General features: G+C 46.1%; 2 protein-coding genes across 2 annotated transcripts; one reads left to right on the forward strand and one right to left on the reverse strand.

Annotated features, from left to right (window-relative positions):
* Positions 1–5,216: 5,216 nt before the first annotated feature.
* On the reverse strand, positions 5,217–10,334 carry LOC127761556 (coleoptile phototropism protein 1). The gene is made up of 6 exons (XM_052285870.1): positions 10,000–10,334; positions 9,741–9,927; positions 9,571–9,640; positions 8,618–9,296; positions 6,086–6,876; positions 5,217–6,015 (listed from the first exon to the last, which is right to left on the reverse strand). Exons 2-6 carry the CDS (start codon positions 9,866–9,868, stop codon positions 5,395–5,397), a joined length of 2,289 nt encoding a protein of 762 aa, XP_052141830.1. The 5' UTR covers positions 9,869–9,927; positions 10,000–10,334; the 3' UTR covers positions 5,217–5,394.
* A 9,935-nt stretch (positions 10,335–20,269) lies between these two features.
* Positions 20,270–21,073, forward strand: LOC127764300 (uncharacterized). Its single transcript, XM_052289159.1, has 2 exons — positions 20,270–20,411; positions 20,499–21,073. Exons 1-2 carry the CDS (start codon positions 20,305–20,307, stop codon positions 20,938–20,940), a joined length of 549 nt encoding a protein of 182 aa, XP_052145119.1. The 5' UTR covers positions 20,270–20,304; the 3' UTR covers positions 20,941–21,073.
* Positions 21,074–21,926: the final 853 nt, after the last annotated feature.

Below are 21,926 nucleotides of genomic sequence, written 5' to 3' on the forward strand. Positions count from 1 at the left end.
TGTTTAGAAAATTTGTCTAGGTTATTTCTAGCTTTATAATACTCAGAAAGTAATATTTAGTTGATCACTGTAAGTAATTGTGGCTTCCTTAGCCGATGTGCTCTCCAATTTCCCCATTATCATGTTGGCCCAGGACAGGCAGACACGGCTAGGCACTTGAAGCAAATCTGCAGCCATACTACGGGTCTGTTTGAGGAGCTTTGGAGAAGCTGGGTTTCTCAACTTCTGGCTTCTAGTTCATTTTTCGGCTTCTAGTTCATTTTCCATATTCTAGAACTACAGACTCTCAAAATCTGAGTAAAAAGCTTCTGGCAAAACTGTAGCTGCTAGAAGCTCCCCTAAGCAGTCCCTACAAGCTAGAGGATAGTTGCAGGCTTGCAGCCAAGCCATGGCCATTACTACCAGAACCTTTGCTCCATCCGTCCCAAATTATAAGGTCTATATTTTTTTACACGGTCTTCGATGATATATTTTGATCATTAATTTATTTCATGTTATGTTTCCAACAAATATAAAATTAACATTACATGAAAGTACTTTAAAATATAAATATAGTGATATAACATGAATATAGTGAATATGAATATGGTGATATAACATGAAATTATGCATATTTCATACTAATCATATATATATGCTTTAAACTTGATAGCTTTTAAGTTTTGGCTAATTTTTGGACAGCCACAAACCCATGGCCGCTACAGGAACTTGAGCAGTTTTCTTTTTTAAAGAAAAATCTTCAACAACATTTTAAAGTTTGTGTAATGCACATGTAACACATGCTGGCATGGTGCACAGGAGTGTGAGAAAACCGCTGCAACAGTTGGTACACTGGGACTGCTGCTGGTGTCGACACGGTCGCCGTATGCAGACAAAGAGCAAAGCACAGGAGATGGTGCTTCATGATTCATGAATGTGCCCGGCATATGGCGTGTACAGCAGCAGCCAGCAACAGGAACTACAGGAGGAGGATGAGCTTTCCACCAACGGACAGGGGCACTGTGTGTCTGTGTGTGCCGATGCCGATCGATCCCAACCCGGCCCAGTCCTCCATAAATTTTTGGAGCTGTATCAGAGACGGCTCACGGGTGCTACTATTCTAGCCTGATGCTACTGCCTCTCATTCCCCCGCTCCCCCAGTTTCCCTGCTCTTTTATTATGGAGCTGTAGGAGCTCTGTACCCTGTAATGGCAACTCGTTAAAAAGAAAAACAACGATGACTTGTAATGGTATATATTCTTGAAAATTTCGGTAGTTGCCGAGGGGGCTAGGTTGTACTCCCTCTGTTTTTATTTACTTGTCATCATTATTGATGTTTCACCTTTCATCATTAATAATAGAGTAAATTTTAGAAAAACTGTAACTTTAGTGATAAAACTATCAGTTTGCTGCAACATTAGCGACATGTTTCAGTTTATGTAACAATAGCATGAGAAATTTTTACAAAACTGTAACTTTTACATTATATGTATTGTATATAACGTAAAAGTTACAGTTTTTGTGAAAATTTCCTATGCTGTTGTTGCAGCAAACTGATAGTTTTGTCACTAAAGTTGCACTTTTCTGAAATTTACTCTTAATAATATTTCAATTTGTTATGCTTTGTTAAATGGACATTATATAATCATATTTAGCTAGCATCAACACATTTTCATAATATAACATAGTACGTTTCTTTTTGAGAGAGGGTACATTTTTTTATATTTATAAATTATTGCTAAAATATACGTGGACAGACTTTGAATATAAATATGAACAGCATCTAGTGACATTTATTTAGAAACGGATGTGTTATTTAAACTTTGATTGTCTTGATATATTGATGCATAAATCCTTTTTACATGTTAGTAAAAAAAAACTGTACTATCTGCTCATTCACATTTGTGGACATGCTACATTCTTCGAAAGGGAAATAAAGCCATAAATTAGAAGTCATGATATACATGCAACTAATGCAATCTATTATTTATGTTGGATACCTTATTATATTTATTGTTTTTTCCCCATAGTTGTCATTTCTTTTCAAACCTAGAGATTTCTAATGACCCACAACTTGAGTTCCTCCTAACACCTTTGATACCTCCCACACCACCTTCTACTCCTCCAGCCTTACCCCGTGATGAAAGCTACCCTAGCTAGCCCGGACAGCCGCTAGGGCTTGTGGTGAAAACTTCATTAAATTTTAATATTGATGAGTAAATTGATGATGGAATTTCTATAACAAATATAAATTATATTGAAATTTATCTACACTCAAAAATCTTCCAGGCTCCGCTACTAGGTCTACCCCGTACATAGCTTTGTGTCTCCTAATCAGTGAAGGTGAAACATGTTGGCTCTATCCTCACCATGTGTCGAAATTAGAATCAAGCTATGAAAGTAGATGGGTTATAAGACAAGGGATTTATACAGGTTCAGACCTTCTCGATAAGAAGTAATACCCTACTCCTGTCCGAGGAAATATTCCGCTGATTGTGGTATTGATCTGACGATCTTGGATGTGATTCTGCCCATATTCTCCACACCATGCCACCCCCATGTTCTTGCCCTTAACCCTTCTCTCCCTCGTCCCTACAACTAACCCAACATACCATTATCCTTCACACTGTTTCCTTGCCCTTCCATCTTGATCACCTGGAGCTTCTACTCCCGTGGACACAACACATGGAAGTGTTTGTCTTCTTCTCGCCGCCTCTCTCCTACTCGCAATGCTCCAATGCCACTAATGGTGAATTATGCAGAAGGACGGTCCAGCTGTTCGGGTTGATCCATCCAATGGCCAACAATAGTTGATCGCTGAATAAATACTCGAGAAAAAAAAAACATCATGTCCTTGCAATAATGCATCTTCTCTTTACAAAATACAAAATATATCACGGAAAACATTAGTAAAAGAGTAATTTTACCATCCTTACAAAGGTACCCAGAGGTAACATATTTTTTTAGCGTAAAATTTGGTACCTCTGGATACTTAATATCTTAAAGTATAAAAAATTTTAGTGTAACCTCAAGATATTTTTTTTTCAAGTACATGAAATTCCTCTTACTACAAGCATATAATTGTAGGCACGCAAAAGCCATGTAAGTTACCGTGGATGAAAATTCTGGTGCTTTAAAAAGGTTTGGATATTGGAGGTTAGTGTAAAGAAGGAGAGGAGGTTTGTCATCTGTTCTGTAGTAACAAAATACTGGTATAGGGTTTACGCGAGGCCACTGTACAATACTTCCTCCGTCCTATAAAAACCTAACCTCGTATTGGATATGATGTTTTCTAGTACAACAAATCTAAACATACTCTTGTCCAAATTCGTTGTACTAGAAAACGTCCCATCCAATACTAGATTGTTTTTTTTTTTGGAAAAGTCCGTTTTACACCCTCGAACTCTTATACTTGTCTAAAATACACCCCCGAACTACAAAACCGGGTATAGTACACCCTCGAACTATCAATACCGGACACTTAACCCCCCAGGTTGTTTTTACCGTGGTTTTTGCCACGTCGGATGCCACGTCAGCCCTCGCCACGTCAGCACACAAGGTAATATGGGCCAAGCCCATACTCTGTTCGTTCTTCTCTCCCTCCCCTGTTCGTTCTTTTCTTCCTCACGACCGTTGGCGGCGGCCACGGCTGCGGTGGTGGCGCGGAGCTGCGAGGGCAGTGACGGCTGTGAGGGCGGAGCTGCAGTGGCGGCTCCCCGTTCCACACGTGGCCGCCACCAGCTCGCGACCGGCTGCGGCGTCGAGTCTCCTCCGCGCGAGGGGCCTGTGCGGCTCCCTCCTCCACCCGCGCCGCCTCCGCTTCTCTGTTGCGCTGGTAGCAGCCGCAAAGCCCGGGGCCGCCGGTAAGCCTCCAGGCCCCGCTCCTCCTTCCCCTCGCGTGCATGGTGCTGAACCGCTAATATGTGCGATGATATTTGCAGGGACGACTGGGGAGGCCGGAGGCAGCTGCAACACCGGTGGAAGAGCTCGCAAAATCTCTGCATGGAGTGGAGGTGTTTGATTTGAGAGGAAAGACGGTTCCCGTTGTTGATCTGTGGAAGGACAGGAATTTTTTGTCGTGCTTTGGAAGATTGATTGTGTTTGAGATGATTGATGCTGGTTGTTTGCAGGTGTGTGCTGTGCCGTAAGAGGGCCGATCTTCTTGCGGCTAAGCAGGTTAGTTTAGTGGCCGATTCCTCTCTGCGAATTTCGAGGAACAAAGAAAATACATCAAATGCTCAAAGTGATGCATTCTTCTATTCTATTTTTTTTTCAATGTACCAGGTTCCATTTACAAAAACATAAAATGTTTTCATTTTGAAACTTAGCAGCACCACCACCCTCGCAGCAGCTCCACGCCACCGTCGCCGTGACCGCCACCCTCGCAGCTCCGCGCCACCGCCGCCAATGGTTGTGAGGAGGAGAAGAACGAACAGGGGAGGGAGAGAAGAACGAACAAAGTATGGGCTTGGCCCATATTACCTTGTGTGCTGACGTGGCATCCGACGTGGCAAAAACCACGGTAAAAACAGCCGGGGGGAGGGGGGTTAAGTGTCCGGTATTGACAGTTTGAGGGTGTATTACACCCGGTTTGTAGTTCGGGGGTGTATTTTAGACAAGCATAAGAGTTCGAGGGTGTAAAATGGACTTTTCCCTTTTTTTTTTTTATGGAGGAAGTACTTGCTAGAAGCTACAGTTCTATAGGCACAAAACCCTACCCATGCAACAGTTTTTTTTCCCACAGCAGTATATTGCCTCCTTACCGGTGCGTTGTGTAGTGATGGTGCTTGGCAGGCTCATGCACAGACACACGAAAAAAAAAATAATCAAGCGGGCATGTGCAGGGGGAGGCTTAACACAGTTCGTCGCGCTCGATTAGTTCCATCTGTAAACGGCCGGCTTAAAAATTAAACCACTTTAGCTACAAAGACAAATAATTAAACAAATTTCTTTCTATATATGCAAGAATCATTTCAAAGTTCTAGAACTAATACATTGATCTTCCAACAAACTTAGCCCATCGTTTAGCATACGCTGATTATAAGCCGTAATGGCTTATGAGCAATCAAAAAATAATGTGCGTGCGTGCGTACATGTCCTTAACGATTTAAAAGTAAAAATTGAAAAATAAACTACGGTTCAAAAAAAACCTAAATCAACTCTAAAATTCAGTTTTAAAATTCAAATTTAAGTTGAAAGAAGACCGATTGTTTCTCAAGACAAATAGGAGACAACGGCTAAAATCATCTGCTTGAGTAGTCCTCCGACTTTGCATAAAATGGATTAATTCTGTCTGAAAACGCCACTACATCAAACTGAGCAAAATGGACTCTCTCAAAATACAGAAGACCCATGAAATTACTTGAAAGTTGAAACCAATCAACCATACAGCATCTAGCTAGGCAGCTACTCCATTTACGAGATGGAGTTCCTCCACCTTCTCGGGCCCTTCCTCGCCGCGGCCTCGCCGCCGCCGGGCGGCGCCACGCCACCACCGGCCGCCGCGTCGGCGCCGGACATCTTGGCCAGCCTGCCCAGCTTCTTCCACCCGCTGCTCCACGCCGACGCCGACGTGCCCTGCTGCTGCTGCTTGCCGATCTTGGCGGCCGCCGGCGACGGCGCGCCGCCGCCGCGGCCGTCCACCTGCTTCTGGAGCGCGTCCATCTCGTGCTGGAGCTCCAGGTACTTGGCCTTCATGCTCTCCAGCTCGAACTTGAGCGTGTTGATGTCCTTCTTCGCCGCCGCCCACCCCTCCTGGAACGACTGCGGCGTCCCGTCCAGCAGCTGCCGCCGCGTCGTCGGCATCGCCGGCGCGGCGTCCGCCCCCGGCGCCGAAGACGACGACCTGAGCGCCGCGGAGGAGCTCGCTAGCGCGTTGCTGATCTTGACCTGCTCGGAGAAGAGCACCTGCACCACCACCCGCAGCGGCAGCCTCTCGTTCTGCGCCGCGTGCATGCACGCGTCGAACGACAGCTTCTGGCAGTCCATCACCCTGCACAGCCTCTTCCTCTCGTGCTCCGTCAGCGTCGGGTGCGCCTGCAAATCGATCGATCGCCATTAACTCCGGCGATCACCGGAAACTAGCTAGCTGTAATGTGCTAGTTACCTTGAGGTAGGAGTCGACGGCGCGGTACAGGCCGTCGTCGCAGGCGCGCGCCGACTCCGGCAGCGACTCGGCGAGGACCTGGAACTTGGTGAGGGAGAGGTTGCGGTCGCGGGAGACCTCGGAGAGGTAGCTGTCGAGCAGCCGGGCGACGCGCGCCTTGGCGTTCAGCCCGCCCGTCGACGCCGATGCCGACGCCGCGGCCGCGGACGACGGCGGCATCCTCCCGCTGTAGTACTCCGGCTGCGGCGGCGGCGGAGGGTCGCCGCGGCCGGGGCTGGACGCCACCGCCATCTCCGTCTGCTCCTGAACCAGGAAGTGCTCGACGAGGCGCTGCATGAGGTCGACGTCGTAGGCGGTGTCGGCGGCGCGGCCGCCGTAGGAGGGGATGAGGAGGTCGGCGAGCGCCGCCTGCTCGAGCTGCATCCCGACGCGCTTCTCGAGCTCGGTGACCAGCGCCGGGGCGGCCCTGAGCATGATGGCGAGGCGGAGGAGGCGGAGGAGGAAGCCGCAGGAGACGCTGTCCCGCTGCGGCGGGGTGATGCTGATGATGCTCTCCACCACCATTCGCTGCTCGCGCGACGGCGCGCTGCAGGCGGCGAGGACGTCGTCCTTGCCGCCGCCGGCGCCGGAGATGATCATCATGTGGAGGCCGCCGCCGCGGACGCCGGCGGCGGAGGCCTGCGCCCACGGCTCGTCGTGGGTGGCGCCGAGCGGGGCGTCCTTGGTGAGGCCGGGGAGCCATTTCGACGCGTAGTGGGTGATCGCCGCGCCGATCAGGTCGAACCGCATGCCTGTCAAAAAAAAAACTTACGTTTTTAGTTGATGGAATTCTTGAAACAGTTCAGCTACTGTATATGCACCGTGCAAATTTGTTAATGTCTGGGGTAAATCTTTTACAATTGTTAGCATGCACTTATCTTGTGCAGTTTTTTTTTTCAAAATAATTAACTGTAGCCATTATAGTTTTATCGTGGATACACCATATTTTCAAACTAATGGTTTGTTTAGTTCATAGCCACACTTTTGACAGCCATAGTTTATTAGGTTCATGTTATGGTTTGACATATTTTTTTTAATAGTATGTTCTACACGTTATACGCTCAATTTTTTTTGTCAACTTTGCTACATTTTGTGGCTAGCAATTTATTGTGGCTGTCACTACCTTTTTAGTTGTAGTAAAGTGTCACCGGTAACCAAATACACCCTACATTTCCATAGGCAGTTTCTGCCTGTGCAAAGGCCATTTTAGGTGCCCGTAGAAATGTTCTTTTAGTAGTAGATGTTTTTGCATCCTCTAATAGCAGAAATGCTCACTTGTATACTTCCAATCGAAATTTGAAATTTAGTGAGGTTCACATATTTATCCTGAGCTTTCATGGGGCCTGTGCTTGCAAGGATGCTTGTCGAATCCTAATTAATCCAATTTATTTTGGTAGGGATAAATTGCATCAGGATTAATTTTGATGGGGAAGGCTATAAAGGAACTTTGTGGGAACCCCTTAGATTGCTGCTTAAGCAAATCATATGATGCCTCACTGTTTCACTATTCAAGAACACTTGTAGATATAGTTTGAGTTGCCATCAAAGTCTATTTTCCCTACCGGAGAATCTTTTAGTGCAAGACAAATTAATCATGTTGTATGGTATATATAATGGAAAATATATGATTTGCCATGTAGTCACCCAAAATTATATATACTTGATCTTTTGCCCACTCAAAATGATGTGTTAGCTGGAGTGGACAAGGTTGGCCCCTACCAGTAATCTGGATATGGCTTCTCTAAAGTAAAGTCAGAGGGACATGTACCCATAATAGGTGCACCCCCACCGTCATAGGCCCACAAGTTATTGAAGCATATCCCTCTTACGTACGTTAGAGAAGCCTCACCCCCATTAATTTACCTCGTTATATCTGACGGCAATTGAGAGATAGCAAAAAGAGAAGCCATTGCTATAAGGAGACGGTACTGCGGTATCATATCTTATCCGTCGATTACACATGATTTACAGCTAAAAAGGCTCGGTATTGTTCGAACCCACGTCCTTGCGAGAGCCGCATCAATTAAGTGGAGGTCGAAGAAGCAGAAGCATGCTAATAATTTGAAGGTATCTCAAGAAATTTTGCAATCTTCGATACCCTTGACAATTTTTTGAACCAGATAAAATTTTAGATCACTTGATTTTTTTCAATTAATTGAAGTTTGTCGTAAACTGATTTAGATTTAGCAAAAATCTCTAGATATGTACGTCCAGAATAGAACTCCGGTAAGAAGACAGATCGTCTTGAATCCACTCAAGTTTGGGTATAAAAAATCCTCACCAAAATTTACAAAACATTTTATTTCCAGAAAATATTAGGCTCACCTGGGATGTGCCCCCGGTAAAAAAAAAGGTTCAAATTCAGTGGAAATCATTTCAAAATTCAAGAAGTTCGTTTTGAAAATTTTCGGAAATCCCACTGGCTGAAATTGTAGAGAAATGCAGGCTCAAAAAAAGCATAAACATTGTTTGTAATCGTGTTGTGTTAATTACCTTTGACCTTGATGGCGGTGACGACGCGCACGAAGTGGTCGATCCTGAGCACGGACACGTCCTCGAACCACCAGTCCGCCGGCGGCACCGCCTGCCTGCTCGGGCTCGACTCCTTCGACTCCCCCCCTCCGCCGCCACCGACGTTCCACCGCGGGCTCGCCGTGCCGCCAGAGCCGCCACCTCCCCTGATCGCCGCCGGGCCCCCGCGCGCTCCTCCGCTGCCGGCGCCGGCGCCGGTGTACGCCCAGCGCACGCCGCGCGGGTTGGCGCACGCCTTCCAGGCGATGGACTCGCTGCACCGCCGCACGATCTGCAGGTTCTCCGCCCACGGCGAGAGCGCCTCGCAGCTCTTGAGCACGGCGATGGAATCGCGCCACGACGACAGCACCACGTAGCTGAGGAACGCCTCCGTCTTGAAGATGAGGTTCCCTTCCTCCATCTCCTCCGTCATCTCCAGGTACTCGGCGGCGCAGCGAAGCCCGGAGATGTTCGCCGCCGTCAGGTCCACCGCCATCCCGTAGCTGAACCGCGCCGCCAGCTCGAACGACCCCGCGCCACCCGGCAGGTCGCCCATCTCCACCACCGCCACCGCCGCCGCCGCGTCCGCCTCTGCCTCATCTGCCGCCGACGACTCGTACACGGCGCGGCTCATCCGCCCGCTCCGGGAGATCATCGGATACTGATCCATCGTGATCAACCAAATTAACAAGCTAATTAGTACTCTCTCAGTGTCTAAATATTTAACGCGGTTAACTTTTTAAAAAATATTTGACTGTTCGTTTTATTAAAAGCTTTAAGTAATTGTTAATTCTATCATTTAATTCATTATTAATTATTAATTCATTATTCATTATTAACCAAAACTAGTATGTTTAAGATAATTACTAGCTAGTTGCATCATGAGTACCAATCAAGAAACTCTCAGGATTTTATTTGCGACCCAACTTGTATACCTTGTGAAGGTAGAAGTTCACGTCTCCCACTTTGACGAGCAGATCGCTGGGGATGTCACTGTTGACATACCTGCTCAAAAACGAAGCAACAAATTTGGAACATGTACGAACGCGAGATTCAGCTTAATTAATTAACCACTAGTAATTAGTGTTACTAATTAAGTACGTACCAAGACCGGTCTCTGCGGACGAAGCCGTCGTTCTTTAGCGCCGCCTCGTGCCGGCCTGAGCCGCCGCCGCCGCCGACGGGGACGAGCCCCCGCTCGCCGCCGTGGCTCTCGCTCTCCGACTCCCACATACTTCTCGCCGTCTCTGAGACCTTCACTTAATTTCCACGTACTTCTCGTCCTTCTCCTCCTGCAGATACGCCATAGGTCGCCATGAATAAATCAACACCATGAATCATGAAACAAGCGAGCTTGTACATACAGGCACAGATCAACGACGACGACGATCAAGAACCCAATCGAAGAAGAAGAAGAAGCTGCTGCTGATGCTGCTGCCTGTACTGAACTACTGATTGACTGAGGTGAGCAGTGAGCACTGATTGGTGGGAAACTAGTAGTAGCTGGTTAGTGAGAGAGCTCGGGAATTGAAGGGCATATGATAAATGATATGAAAGGGGGGAATATCCATTGGTCCTTGTGATCGATGAGGTTATGGGAAGGAGACGACCACATGGGCTGTTGGCTTGTTTGTTTCGGAACTGCACAGTTGTACAATAAACTGCAGGCTGAGTGACAGTACTGGCTATGCACTGCAAGATATAGCACAAGCTTTGGTTTCGATCTCTCTTCTCTCCCGTCGTCCTTAAAGACCAATCCCAATGGTAATTTCATCGGAGTTTCATTCAATAATAAATAAAGATATCATGCATGTAAGTTAAATTTGGTGACATGGCAATATAACATTCACATACATCATGTTTGTACAATTGTGCAGTTTGGGGGCTAGCTAGTTTCATTTCATCCAATCACATGCATCGTTATTAGACGTTATGACCAACCTATAAAATCGCGAAATAAAATTATACGTCCTCTGTTTTAGGTTACAAGATGTTTTAACTTTTATTAAAGTCAAATTGTTTCAAGTTTGACTAAGTTTATAGACAAATATAATAATATTTATATTACTAAATTAGTTTCATTAAATTAATGATTAAATATATTTTTATAATAAATTTATCTTGGGTCGAAAATATTACCTTTTTTTCTATAAATTTGGTTAAACTAAAAGCACTTTGAATTTGACCAAAGTTAAAACATCTTAGGGAGTACATTGGAGGTTTTATTATTTTCTTTATCAATTCAAAACTCTCTTTAGATGGTATGGTACTTTTGGTAAATAAAACTCTCCACTAAGTACCAAGTTTTACTACTAAATCCTCTCGACCCGTTGGTTGATTGATCTGCTCGATCGATCGCTGGCCTTTCTTTATCTCCTCCCGAGACCGAGGCCAATCCCTTCGCTTTCACTGTCTCCCCCTGCCTCGTGCAGGGAGAATGAGAGATTTAGCAGCTTGAAATGAGCACCATTCGCTAGCTCGTGTGGGGGCTTTCTATTTATTTTGTCTCTTCCATCTACATCGCAATTTAAGCCCTATGTGTTGTCGCAAGCATGTAATTAATGCCATCTATTTCTTTTCTTTCAAAATACAAGACGTTAGAGGTGAAAACGGTCATGGAAATTCCCGATCGACTGAGCGTTGTTTCCGTATATGGGGTACCGTTTCCGACCATACCCTTTTTGGCTATTTTTAAATTTTATTTTTTCATAATTCTTTCTGCATCATATTAATGTCGATATTGAGTAGTTTAAATGATAAATATGGTCAATTACCGGTCAATCGATCATCATTTCCGAAGAGATGCCACCGACTCCGATCGTTTCCGACCGTTTTCACTCCTACAAGACGTATTAGCTTTTTATATGGTCCTCCGACATTACACTTTAATCGTTTAATTTTATTTATTTGTAATGTATTATCAAAATTAATATCATATGAAAATATTTTTAAATATGAATATACTGATTTTACATGCATGATACTACTAGTTTAATTATTAATCAGCGCGAAAAACGAATGACATCTTACATTTTATAATGGAGGGAGTACATCGCACAGTGATAACTCAAACAGTAATATCCTGATTAATTAGAGATTAGTCCACAGGTTGGTAGTCGCAAATTAACCTCCCCATATGTTGAATAGTCCCACATTGGTTGTGGAAGGGCAAAAGACCTAAGAAGTGGGGGAGCCCCTCACCTCAATGGCTAGCTTTTGGGGTGGGAAAGACCCTTTACGGTCCTACAATTGGTATCAGAGCCTGTCTAGGTTAACATCTCTGGCCCGATAGACACAGTGTGTGAAGGCCTGATGGACCGTGGGTGCCTGCGGGGCCCGTATACCTGATGGACCGTGGGTCGGTGGGGCCCGGATACGGTGAAGGGGCGGTGAAGGGGCTGAGGGACATCAATGTGTGAAGGGAGAGATTATTGAATAGTCCCACATTGGTTATGGAAGGGCAAATGACCTAAAATATAGGTGGGGGAGCCCCTCACCTTAATGGCTAGCTTTTGGGGTGGAAAATGCCCTTTAGGATCCTACACCATATTGATAGTACGGTCCTTTATTTAATTAGAAATGGTCTTGTTTCTTACAAAAACTCACATGCATAGGTGCCTGAGCAGGGTACAGTTAGCTAGTGTTATAGTAGATGGCAGACGTAGTACTACGTAGCTCGCTGCATCGCCATTCCTCCTTTTGCGGGAGCCCATCTGCCGATGCTATCCTCTCCGTAATATCGCTAACATGAGTACAGCGACAACATATTATTTTTCCTTTACCCCTCTTGGCCTCTGCTCTTCTTCAGAGAAAGAAAGCTCTCATACAACGACATGATCGATCGAGAATCCGAGATATGGCGAAAGAAGCTGTACGTGTGCTGCATATGCCTGTGCAATACGTACGTACACATACATATATGCTGATGCATCGCAGTTCATATATAGTTATTGCCTTATTGTTGATTTGGTATGGTATGGTATGGCTAGCTTAATGATCGTGTTCCACATGCCGACGCCATGTATGGTCATCAGCCGGCCACTCCTTATCATGGGAAAGAAGATGGCCAAGGTGGGGATAGGTTTTTGTGTGGTCCTCTCCATAATCGTGCAAGTGACCGATCGATCCATCCATTGTTATGCGCATCAGCCCCCTGTTTGTAAGTAACTGAAAGGGGAAAAAAAGAATTGCTGTTTTTCTATCGACCGATTTTAGGGAGAGAACTTTTAAATTTGAAACCGGTGGATTTACTCCGAGATCATGCAAGGGCGAATCGAACCCGTGTGCCATACAGTTCATACGCATATGCCTCCACCACTATCAGTGCTCACTTTGTATTATTCTAAATGGTTATGTGAGAAATTTTATAGTTATTGAGAAAAATATCTTGGGACACCTAAACTTTATACTACAAAATTTAATACATCGATATATTTAGTAACTACTCCCTCCATTTTTTTTATTTGACGTCTGAGACAAGTTCGATCAAATTAAGGAACGGGTGAAATGTCCTTTCTGCCCTCCATTCCTTCTTCCTTCCGACGTAGCCGCGCCGTCCCCGTCGGCCACCGCGCAATGGCAGGCAAGCCTGCGCCTCAACGCCGAGCGACCAGCGAGTTCGAGATCGATCTCAACACCCTCTCCAACTCCCCCGCCTCAGCCACCACCGCCATTTGCAAGGCCATTGATGCGCCAAGCGTTGGTGCCGCAATGGCTGCCGCGCAACTCCCGGCCATATGCCACCGGAGTTCTGGGAGCACGATAGCTTCTTTCTCCAACGGTAGCAGCTAACAACGCATCCATGGTCGCGTCGAGATCTTCAAGAAGCGCAATCTCACCGGCCACTTCCTGTCCTGCTCCACCTACAAGGTGTCAAGGTGACGGGCCGCCTCTTTGTCCCCTGTTCTATCGCCTATACAGGAAAACATAAGTTCAGAACTTTGCGATCAAGGAAGGTTCAGAACACACATAAGCAGCGTGGTGTTTGAGCTGCATTCACACATCAGAATTCAATTCCATGGCACACCTGCTGCACGGACAGAACTGCGGAGAGCGATCAATCTAGTTCTTTTGCCTCCTTGTCGCCTCCGACGACTTTCACAAACCGGACGAGAAAGAATCTGGTGCTGCTGCCGTGGAACCCTACCTCGGGCCGCCGCTGCTGAGCACGAGCTCGCTGCCGAAGAACGAGAAGCGGTGGCGCCGCCGTGAGACCTAGCCACGGGGAAGGTGCGGACTGCAGTGCGGGACAGCGGCGGTGCGGGACGTAACAACGATAGCGGCGCGCGAGGGCGGGGAGGAGGAGAAGGAGGAAGCGGCGGTGGAGGAGGAGAAGGAGGCATCGGCGGTGGACGAGGCGTCGCCGCGTCGGTGGCAACGGAGAAAGAGTCAGGGGCAAGATGGAAATTCGGGTACGCAAGATGGGCATCTGAATCGCCAGCGTCAAATAAAAAAAAACACTTTCGGTTTGAACTAGAACGTCAAATAAAAAAAACAGAGGGAGTATTACACTATAGTTTACAATATAATTATATTATAGTTATATTCTGCGTGCGTACACGCTCTGATGGACCACTTTGCATCCTTTAAGGGCACACACATGATTTTTTTTTTAAAAAAAAAAGAACTCATAATTTATTATATATTAAAGATAGAGTTTAGGGGAGAAGAATCCCAGTTCTTCGTCATAACCAAAGAAGGAACTTATGGAACATACAAAGACCCATCCTCGTAGAAGATAAAGCTAACTGAGCTAAGGCAACAAAAATTATCCAAGTATTTACTCTGTAACGGCATTGCACCTAAAGCGTTGTTCAGGCCTGGACTGCCGAGCGAGCGAGCGAGCGATCGAAAGGAGGTGCACGCATGCATGTCCCCTCGATCCCCGGTTGACGCCACCCCTGCCGGCGGGTCCAGACGATATGCGCGCTCGCCGCCGGCTAAGGATCCGTCGGTACGGTAAACCCACAAATCCACTTATAATAAGTACAGTACAATACAAATAAATGGGAACTGCCGCCGGCAGCTAGCGCGCGCGACGAGACGAAGTGCGCATCGCCGGTCACCCTGGTGGACGCCATCGTCGAAGCAGGTTTGGCGAGCGCAACTTGGAGCGTTTTCAGTTATCAGCTCTGCTGGTCTTAACAGCCAAATGTCCTGTTAGCTAGAAGCAGCTAGCTCTGCTCGAGAGTATCCTATGTGATTGTATGCCCTAAGAGCAGGTACAATAGCAGGCTATAAGAGCAAGTACAATAGCGGGCTATAAGCCAGCTATAAACATATTTTAAAGAGATAAAGGAAGAGAGAGAATAGCAACGGGCTACAGATATGTAGCCAGCTGCAGCACGGGCTCCAAAACATAACGAGTGTATGACAGGTGGGACTGGGTATTAATAGTATAGTAAGCAACTATTGTATGAATTGACTATTACATTGGCTCTAGATGATTTGGAGTTAGTAGTTGGCTATACTATTAAACTTGCTCTAAGCTAGCTGCAAACATATTTTAAGAAGAGAAATGAGGAGAGAGAAGAGCAGCGGGTTATAGATTTGTAGCCAGCTGTAGAACGGACTCAAAGATGCAGTGTGTATGACAGATGGACCAGGTGTTAATAGTGTAGTATATAATTATTGTATGAATGAGCTATTAGATTGTCCATAGATAAATTAGAGCTAGTAGTTGACTATATTACACTTGCTCTAATAAAACTTTGATCGTCACCCACGAATAACCTTGCTTTGTTTAAAATGGCTGACATTCCGTCGCCGGCCCGGCGAAAAAAATAAATGTACGCCGCCCCCCCCCCCCCCCCCCCCCCCCCACCACACACACACACACGGTCTTCCCGAAATACCACGTACGGTCATTTGCTTCATGGGCAGTGTTCGTGAAGGATCACGCCCAAGTATATCGTGGATCAGGCTGCTCCTGTGCTGGGCCTTGTATATCGATCCTGTGAGGAATAAGTCCATTTGAGGTTCCTAACTTTGACAGAGAGTTCGATTTTTGTCCCTGAACCGAAATACTAGATACAACAGGTCCCTCAACTATTAAAACCGATTTAGGCGAGATCTCTTAGTGGTTTTAGATGGTGACAAGTTAGCGCCTCCTCCTCTCTCTCTCTCATGTCAGCAGTGGACGGTGGGGCCAGGGCGGCGCTCGCTCTTCTGCTTCTTCAGCGCGGGCAGACGGCGGGGCCAGGGGTGGCGCCCAGCCTTCTGCTTCTTCAGTGCGGGCGGACGGCGGGGCCAGGGGTGGCGCTCAACCTTCCGCTTCTCTAGCGCAGGTGGACGGTGTGGCCAGGGGCGGCACTCGGGCCTCCACTTCTCTAGTATAGGCGGATGGCGGGGCCAGGGGCGGCGCCCCATATCCTCCTTGCGCAATGCTATGGCAGCTGGCGGGGCCCCATATCCTCCTTGCGCAATGTTGCAGCGGACGGCAGGGCCAGGAGCGGCGCCATCCTCTTCAGCCTCCTACCTTAATGACCTCGGCAGCAGCGGCCGTTGGGGAAGCAAGAAGACAGCAGCCACCGTCATGTTCGAGCGGGATGGCCGGCGAGGAGGGGGCCGCGGCGGTCCGTAGCGGTGAGAGGCAGTTGCGGTGGAAGTCACCGATGAGGATACGACCACAACGGCTTGAGACGGAAGAAAGCGGCGGTTGCTTGGTAGCAACGACGAGATAGCAGCGGTGGCGTGCAAAGTTGCGGTCAGCGTCGGGCGAAACCACAACATCGGTGCGTAGTCCATCTAGTCGTACAATGCTGACAAGTCGCCTCTGTTGGTGATGATGACCTTAGAGGCTTAGCCGCATCAAGGCCGTGGACGTCACCGTGTGAGGCGGTGTCACACTCACCGGCGGATCCCGTCCCAGCGGTTGCGGGGACCACGGCCACGGAGGCGGCAGTAGGTACGGCGGCGGAGAAGGCGACCGTGCGTGCTACAAGTGTGGTGAGGAGGGCCACATGGCCAAGGACTGCTCCCTGGGCGGTGGCAACGGCGCGGTAGGAGTACAACGGACGATGGCCTCACCCGGCACGGCCTCGACGGCAACAACGAGGTCACCTTCTCCACTTTATCCAGGTAGATGAGCCCCGACTCGACGTCGCCTGCAGCGTTAGTGTTGTTGTCGTTGTCCTCCGCCGCCTTGCCCCTCGCCTGTGCCGACTTGCTCCAGCCGCCGCTGCCCTGCTTTGGCTGCCGTTCGCCTTGCCCTGCCCGTCACCTGCTCCGGCCGCCCTGCCCCGATCCTTTTGACTAGACCTAGTCAAAAGGATCCACGGAGGCACCACGTTAGTCAAAACCGCCATCTAAACCACCGAGGGATCTCGTCTGAACCGGTTTTGATAGTTGAGGGATCTGTTGTATCGGGTATTGCGGTTCAGGGATAAAAATCTAACTCGCTATCAAGTTAAGGGCCCTCAAATGAACTTATTCCATACTGTGATGAATGTCTTGATGGGCTGGTAATCTATAAACACATACTCCTAGATGTCACACAAACCCGATAATCCTCGATGCAAAAGATCTTTTTTTTTTCAATATGAGTTTTTTAAGTGAACTAATGGGATGAAGATAAGATTTCGAGAGAATACATGGTTAGGGATACATCCTCTCAAAGAGCAATACCCTTCTCTGTACAATTTGAAAAAAAAAATCATCTTTGCCAGAGGTTATTATAAGTACAACACCATTGAATCGAATATCTCTTTTAGGTGGGTAATTGTTGGAACCTGGTGAAATTCATGTATAATGCGATCATGAACTCTAATGTGAGGATCTGCAAGATCTTATGTAAGCTAAATATACCACTAAAAGGTCTTTTTTTAAAAAAAAGTAATGATAACAAAATATAAGCTTGCTAAAAAAATGGAGGAAAGCATCGTTGCTTTTCCATAAAAATATTTAAAATAAGATTGGAGATGTGTAAACCATTTAAAATGAATTCACTGCTTGCTTTGATTTGTTAATAGTGGGAAATCGTGTGAAATATAATCTTGTGAAAGGGCATGTAGCCTAGTGGTTATAGTAACACCCAAGATGCTAGTTCTCTGTTTGATAGACTAAGTTCCTAATTGAAAAAAAAGGCTGCACATATCCGATTGGATATAAAGGCCGGGTAAAAATACCCTTCACTAACAAAAAGTAAAAAAAATAGTGACAAATCGTATCTGTAGCCGCAAGGTTGGAAACAAGTCTTGCACTCTAGTCGGAGATAGGGAAAATGCCCTTCTCAAAAAAAAAAAAGATAGTGGGAAATCGTATCTGTGGCCGCAATGTTGGAACCAACTCTTGCACTCTGGCCGGAGATAGGGAGGAGTAGCTAGTATACAGTACAAACTACTCGAAGCACAGCGTACGACTACGACCTGGTCTGGCTAGGACTTTCTGAGTCTTGTCTTTGTCTTGTGTGTGTGGATGCGCGCAGCTCCAAATCGATCTCCAATTACGCTACGGGGGAAATTAAAGAAACAGAAAATTAATCTTCTCCTGGCTGATTTCAATTAAGTCTCACCATTCAACTGGCGTATCTAAGCTGTTCGCTAACTTTTGAATGAATATTCAGAAATATAACTCAATAACTTTTATGATCTTGTTATACCGTGTGAGTTTTTTATTAGTTTGTGTGTGCTTTTGTTTATTAAGGTGTGTGTTTTTATAAATTGGTGTAATAATTGGTTGTAACTCTATAAGCAAAAGCCATAATTATATTTCATTATATAAAAAAAACTGGCGTATCTCATTACATGCATGATGGGACTTCTAAGCGCCGTCCCTCTCGTCGTTTAATTTCTTGACCGGATGAATCTCCTCTCTTGACTTTGACCTGTCAAGAGGTTAGTTGACTTGAAATCAAATACAATATGTTTCTCTATCAAATCCTTGAAACAATTATAATCACGATTTTTTTCAGCCACATAACCACAGTAAATATCTGTTTTTCATCTGACTAAAGAACGTATTTCTTGTGGTTATAAAGATTTAGCCTTTCGGGTAATATTACTTGACTAGCTCATCTTGTTATGTTTTTAATAATAGAACCTGCCTATCGCGCTTCAAATATTAGAATTGACACGTGCGTTCATATTTATAGCTATTCACTATTTTAGTGGTAAGTGAATAGGATAACTCTAAGATATATATGGGCTGCAAGAGAGTAACCGAAGAGACAAACAAAATCACTCGAGGCTTACAAACCATGGAGTATAAACAGCCGCTCCAGCATATAAAGTACAGTTCTTTGGTTTAGTCAAGTCAAATTATGACAATTTGATATGGAAGCCTTAGGGCCCATGCAAATGCAAGTCCTTTTGGTTGGCTATGTGAAATATAATTTGGACCATAGACAGACTGGCAGCCCGTGGCTAGCCAAACAACACATATTGTCCGTTGTGACAATATGCCTTCGAAATATCCTTTCCACCTTCATTTGGAATACAGATAAACGAAAAAGATATGGGACATGATTGCGGATTGGGTTACATGTGAACCACTAAAACCGGCTTCTTGAAAGGTACCGAGCACATTTCACAAGTGGTGAGAGGCCCTAGCCTGATGCCAAGGAGCACCTAAGAAGGAAACATGAACTCTGTTACTAATAACATGGGAGACATGGAAAGAGAGTAACCAAAGAGTCTTTCTACAAATAGAACTCTCGATGGTGCTAGCAAAAAGTTAAGGAGGAAGAAAAAACCTGGGCCCTTACAGGTGCATAGCGGTTTGCGGAGCTCTACCTTGGATCTTCCCCGCTAATCCCTTGTGTAATTGTGATATCCTCTGTACATGTAAATACCCTTTACTCTTATACTCAATGAAATTGGCATACCTAGTACTGATTCATTGAAAAAAGTATATTAAGATATAACGGTTTCATAGGAATAGTAGGTTGTGAGTGTGTATTCATATAGTAAGTGTGTGTATGTGTATTAATTTGAGCGTCATGTTCATGTTGTATTTTGGAAAAAGTTCAGAAGTATTTAGTTTTCAACAAATGTTTGCATATTGCTTTTAAAAAAGTATTATAAAATCATCATAAATTTATTAGATTATCTTTAATAAGCAAAATTTTTAAAGAAACTTTAATAAAATATTTATAGGAGGGATCAATAACATACTTCATCTATCTTCATAGCAATCTTATATCCGATCAGACATAATCTAATACTACGAATCTAAAAAGAATATATTGTGTCTAATCCAGCATAAAATTACTATATTTTGAGACGAAGCAAGTAACATATATAGAGGTATAAAATACACTTTCACAGTTGCACGCACACTCGCCGCCCAACATACACCGATGAAATGACCCTGGTGGGCTGGGGTCTGGTCGGCGCGGTCGTCCTTACGTGCTCGATGTGTGCCCACGACTACGAGAGCTATAGTGTGTGAGTCACGCGCCGTGACAATTTTTTTCCTCCCTTGACCAAGCTATAGCCACCGGGGCGTACGTGCCGTGCCGTGTAGCGCGCGCGATAGTCTACTCGCACGCACGCAGCCAGTCGATCGGCCCCCGTTTTTCTCCCTCGCTGACCTCACACACTACTGCCTTGCTCTCATCTGTTGCTTGCCCTCCGGTTCACCTGTTGCTGAATATATATACTTGGCTCCTCCTCAATCCAGTCTCCCTAGCTAGTTGTAGGTAGCCAATTCTCTCGATCGATCGCCGGCCCATGGAGTCTCTCGTCTCCGGCGCCGCCGTCTGCTGCATGTGCGGCGACCACGGCCTCCCGCGGGAGCTGTTCCGCTGCGGCCACTGCCACCACCGCCTCCAACACAGGTACCGAACTACTACTGATCGATCTCGATCTCTCCCCTGATCGACAAAGCATCTTTGATCGATCTTCTGTGCTGCATGTACGTGTAGATACTGCAGCGAGCTGTACCCGAGGGTGGCGGCGTACCGGCGGTGCAACTGGTGCCTGAGGGAGGGACGAAGGAGAGGCGGCGGAGGGGGCACCCCCGTGACGGCGGCGGCGGCGGCGGCGGCGAAAAGGAGGATGTCTGCGGCGTTGGAGACGTGGACCGATGATTCTAATAAGGTGGACAAGAGTAGTAGGCGCTCGTGTGGTGGCGGCGGTTGCTCGAGGTCGGCCTTCTGCGCGGAGCCTGGCAAGCCGGTGAAGAAGCCCAAGGCCGCCGGCGACGACGACGACGGCCGGGTGGTGGTGATGCCGGTGGAGGAGACGGCGACCGCAACGACGGTGGCGACGGCGACGGCGTTGGAGAGGAAGCCGCAGGCGAGGAAGGCGCGGTTCAGGGTGAAAGTGAGACGGTACAAGCTCTTGGCCGAGGTGCTCAGCTGCTAATATTATTGCACCCACGAGCCGGTGAACGGTGTTACAGGGCCTCTCATGAATTAAGCTACAGTGTTACTATATTATAATCTAGTCAACGCAATCTGTAGATAAATATATACTCCCTTCGTATCTAAATATTTGACGCGGTTGATTTTTTTAAATATGTTTGACCATTTGTCTTATTAAAAAATTAAGTAATTATTACTTCTTTTTCTATCATTTGATTCATTGTTAAATATACTTTCATGTATACATATAGTTTTATATATTTCACAAATTTTTTTAATAAAACGAACGGTCCAACATGTGCTAAAAATCAACGGTGTAAAACATTTAAAAATGGAGCGAGTAGTAAACTACAATACAATAACTACAGGCTACTACTATTGCTGGAGTGGAGTATTCCCTCGATGATCCATCCAAGAAGAAACTAACCGGATGAGATACCTACTACAATAAATCTGGATATGCTTATATCCAAATTCGCTAAATTACGTGGTATTTTATTCACATTTAGATTGATTTTTTTTGGGATAGAGGGATATCTCTTACTATTGAACTAATTAGGGCCTGTTTGGTACAGCTCCAACTCCTAAATATAACTCCAGGAGTTAAGTCTGGAGTGGAGTTGTGGAGCTGCCTAAACCCAGTTCCACAACTCTAGTATATTTTGTGAGAGAGCTCCACCCAACTCCAATCCCAGTTTTGGTGGAGCTGAAATTGTTTGGCTAAGCTCCAGCTCTAGGAGGGGTGGAGTTGGAGCTGAAGTTGTGCCAAACAGGCCCTTAGTGTGCGAGCGTGGTAAGTGTGGTTTGTGGTGCGTGTAGATAAAAGTCAAAACTAACCACGGCATTCAACGTCCATGCTTGACTTGGTCCCAATCAGCTCTTGCTTCTGTTCCTTTCTTCATGGGAAAAAGTACACCGAAGGTCCCTCAACTTGTAATCGAGTTACAAAATCGTCCCCCAACCATAAAACCAGATATATGACATCCC

The sequence above is a fragment of the Oryza glaberrima genome, chromosome 2, assembly GCF_000147395.1.
Source record: "Oryza glaberrima chromosome 2, OglaRS2, whole genome shotgun sequence".
In the NCBI taxonomy this organism is placed as follows: domain Eukaryota; kingdom Viridiplantae; phylum Streptophyta; class Magnoliopsida; order Poales; family Poaceae; genus Oryza; species Oryza glaberrima.

Coding starts and splice junctions, on each gene's coding strand:
- LOC127761556 (XM_052285870.1), bottom strand. CDS start 9,868: ATGTGGGAGTCGGAGAGCGAGAGCCACGGCGGCGAGCGGGGGCTCGTC. Junction 9,641..9,740: donor GTCCGCAGAGACCGGTCTTG/GTACGTACTTAA, acceptor GTTTTTGAGCAG/GTATGTCAACAGTGACATCC. Junction 9,297..9,570: donor TGAACTTCTACCTTCACAAG/GTATACAAGTTG, acceptor ACGATGGATCAG/TATCCGATGATCTCCCGGAG.
- LOC127764300 (XM_052289159.1), top strand. CDS start 20,305: ATGGAGTCTCTCGTCTCCGGCGCCGCCGTCTGCTGCATGTGCGGCGAC. Junction 20,412..20,498: donor CACCACCGCCTCCAACACAG/GTACCGAACTAC, acceptor ATGTACGTGTAG/ATACTGCAGCGAGCTGTACC.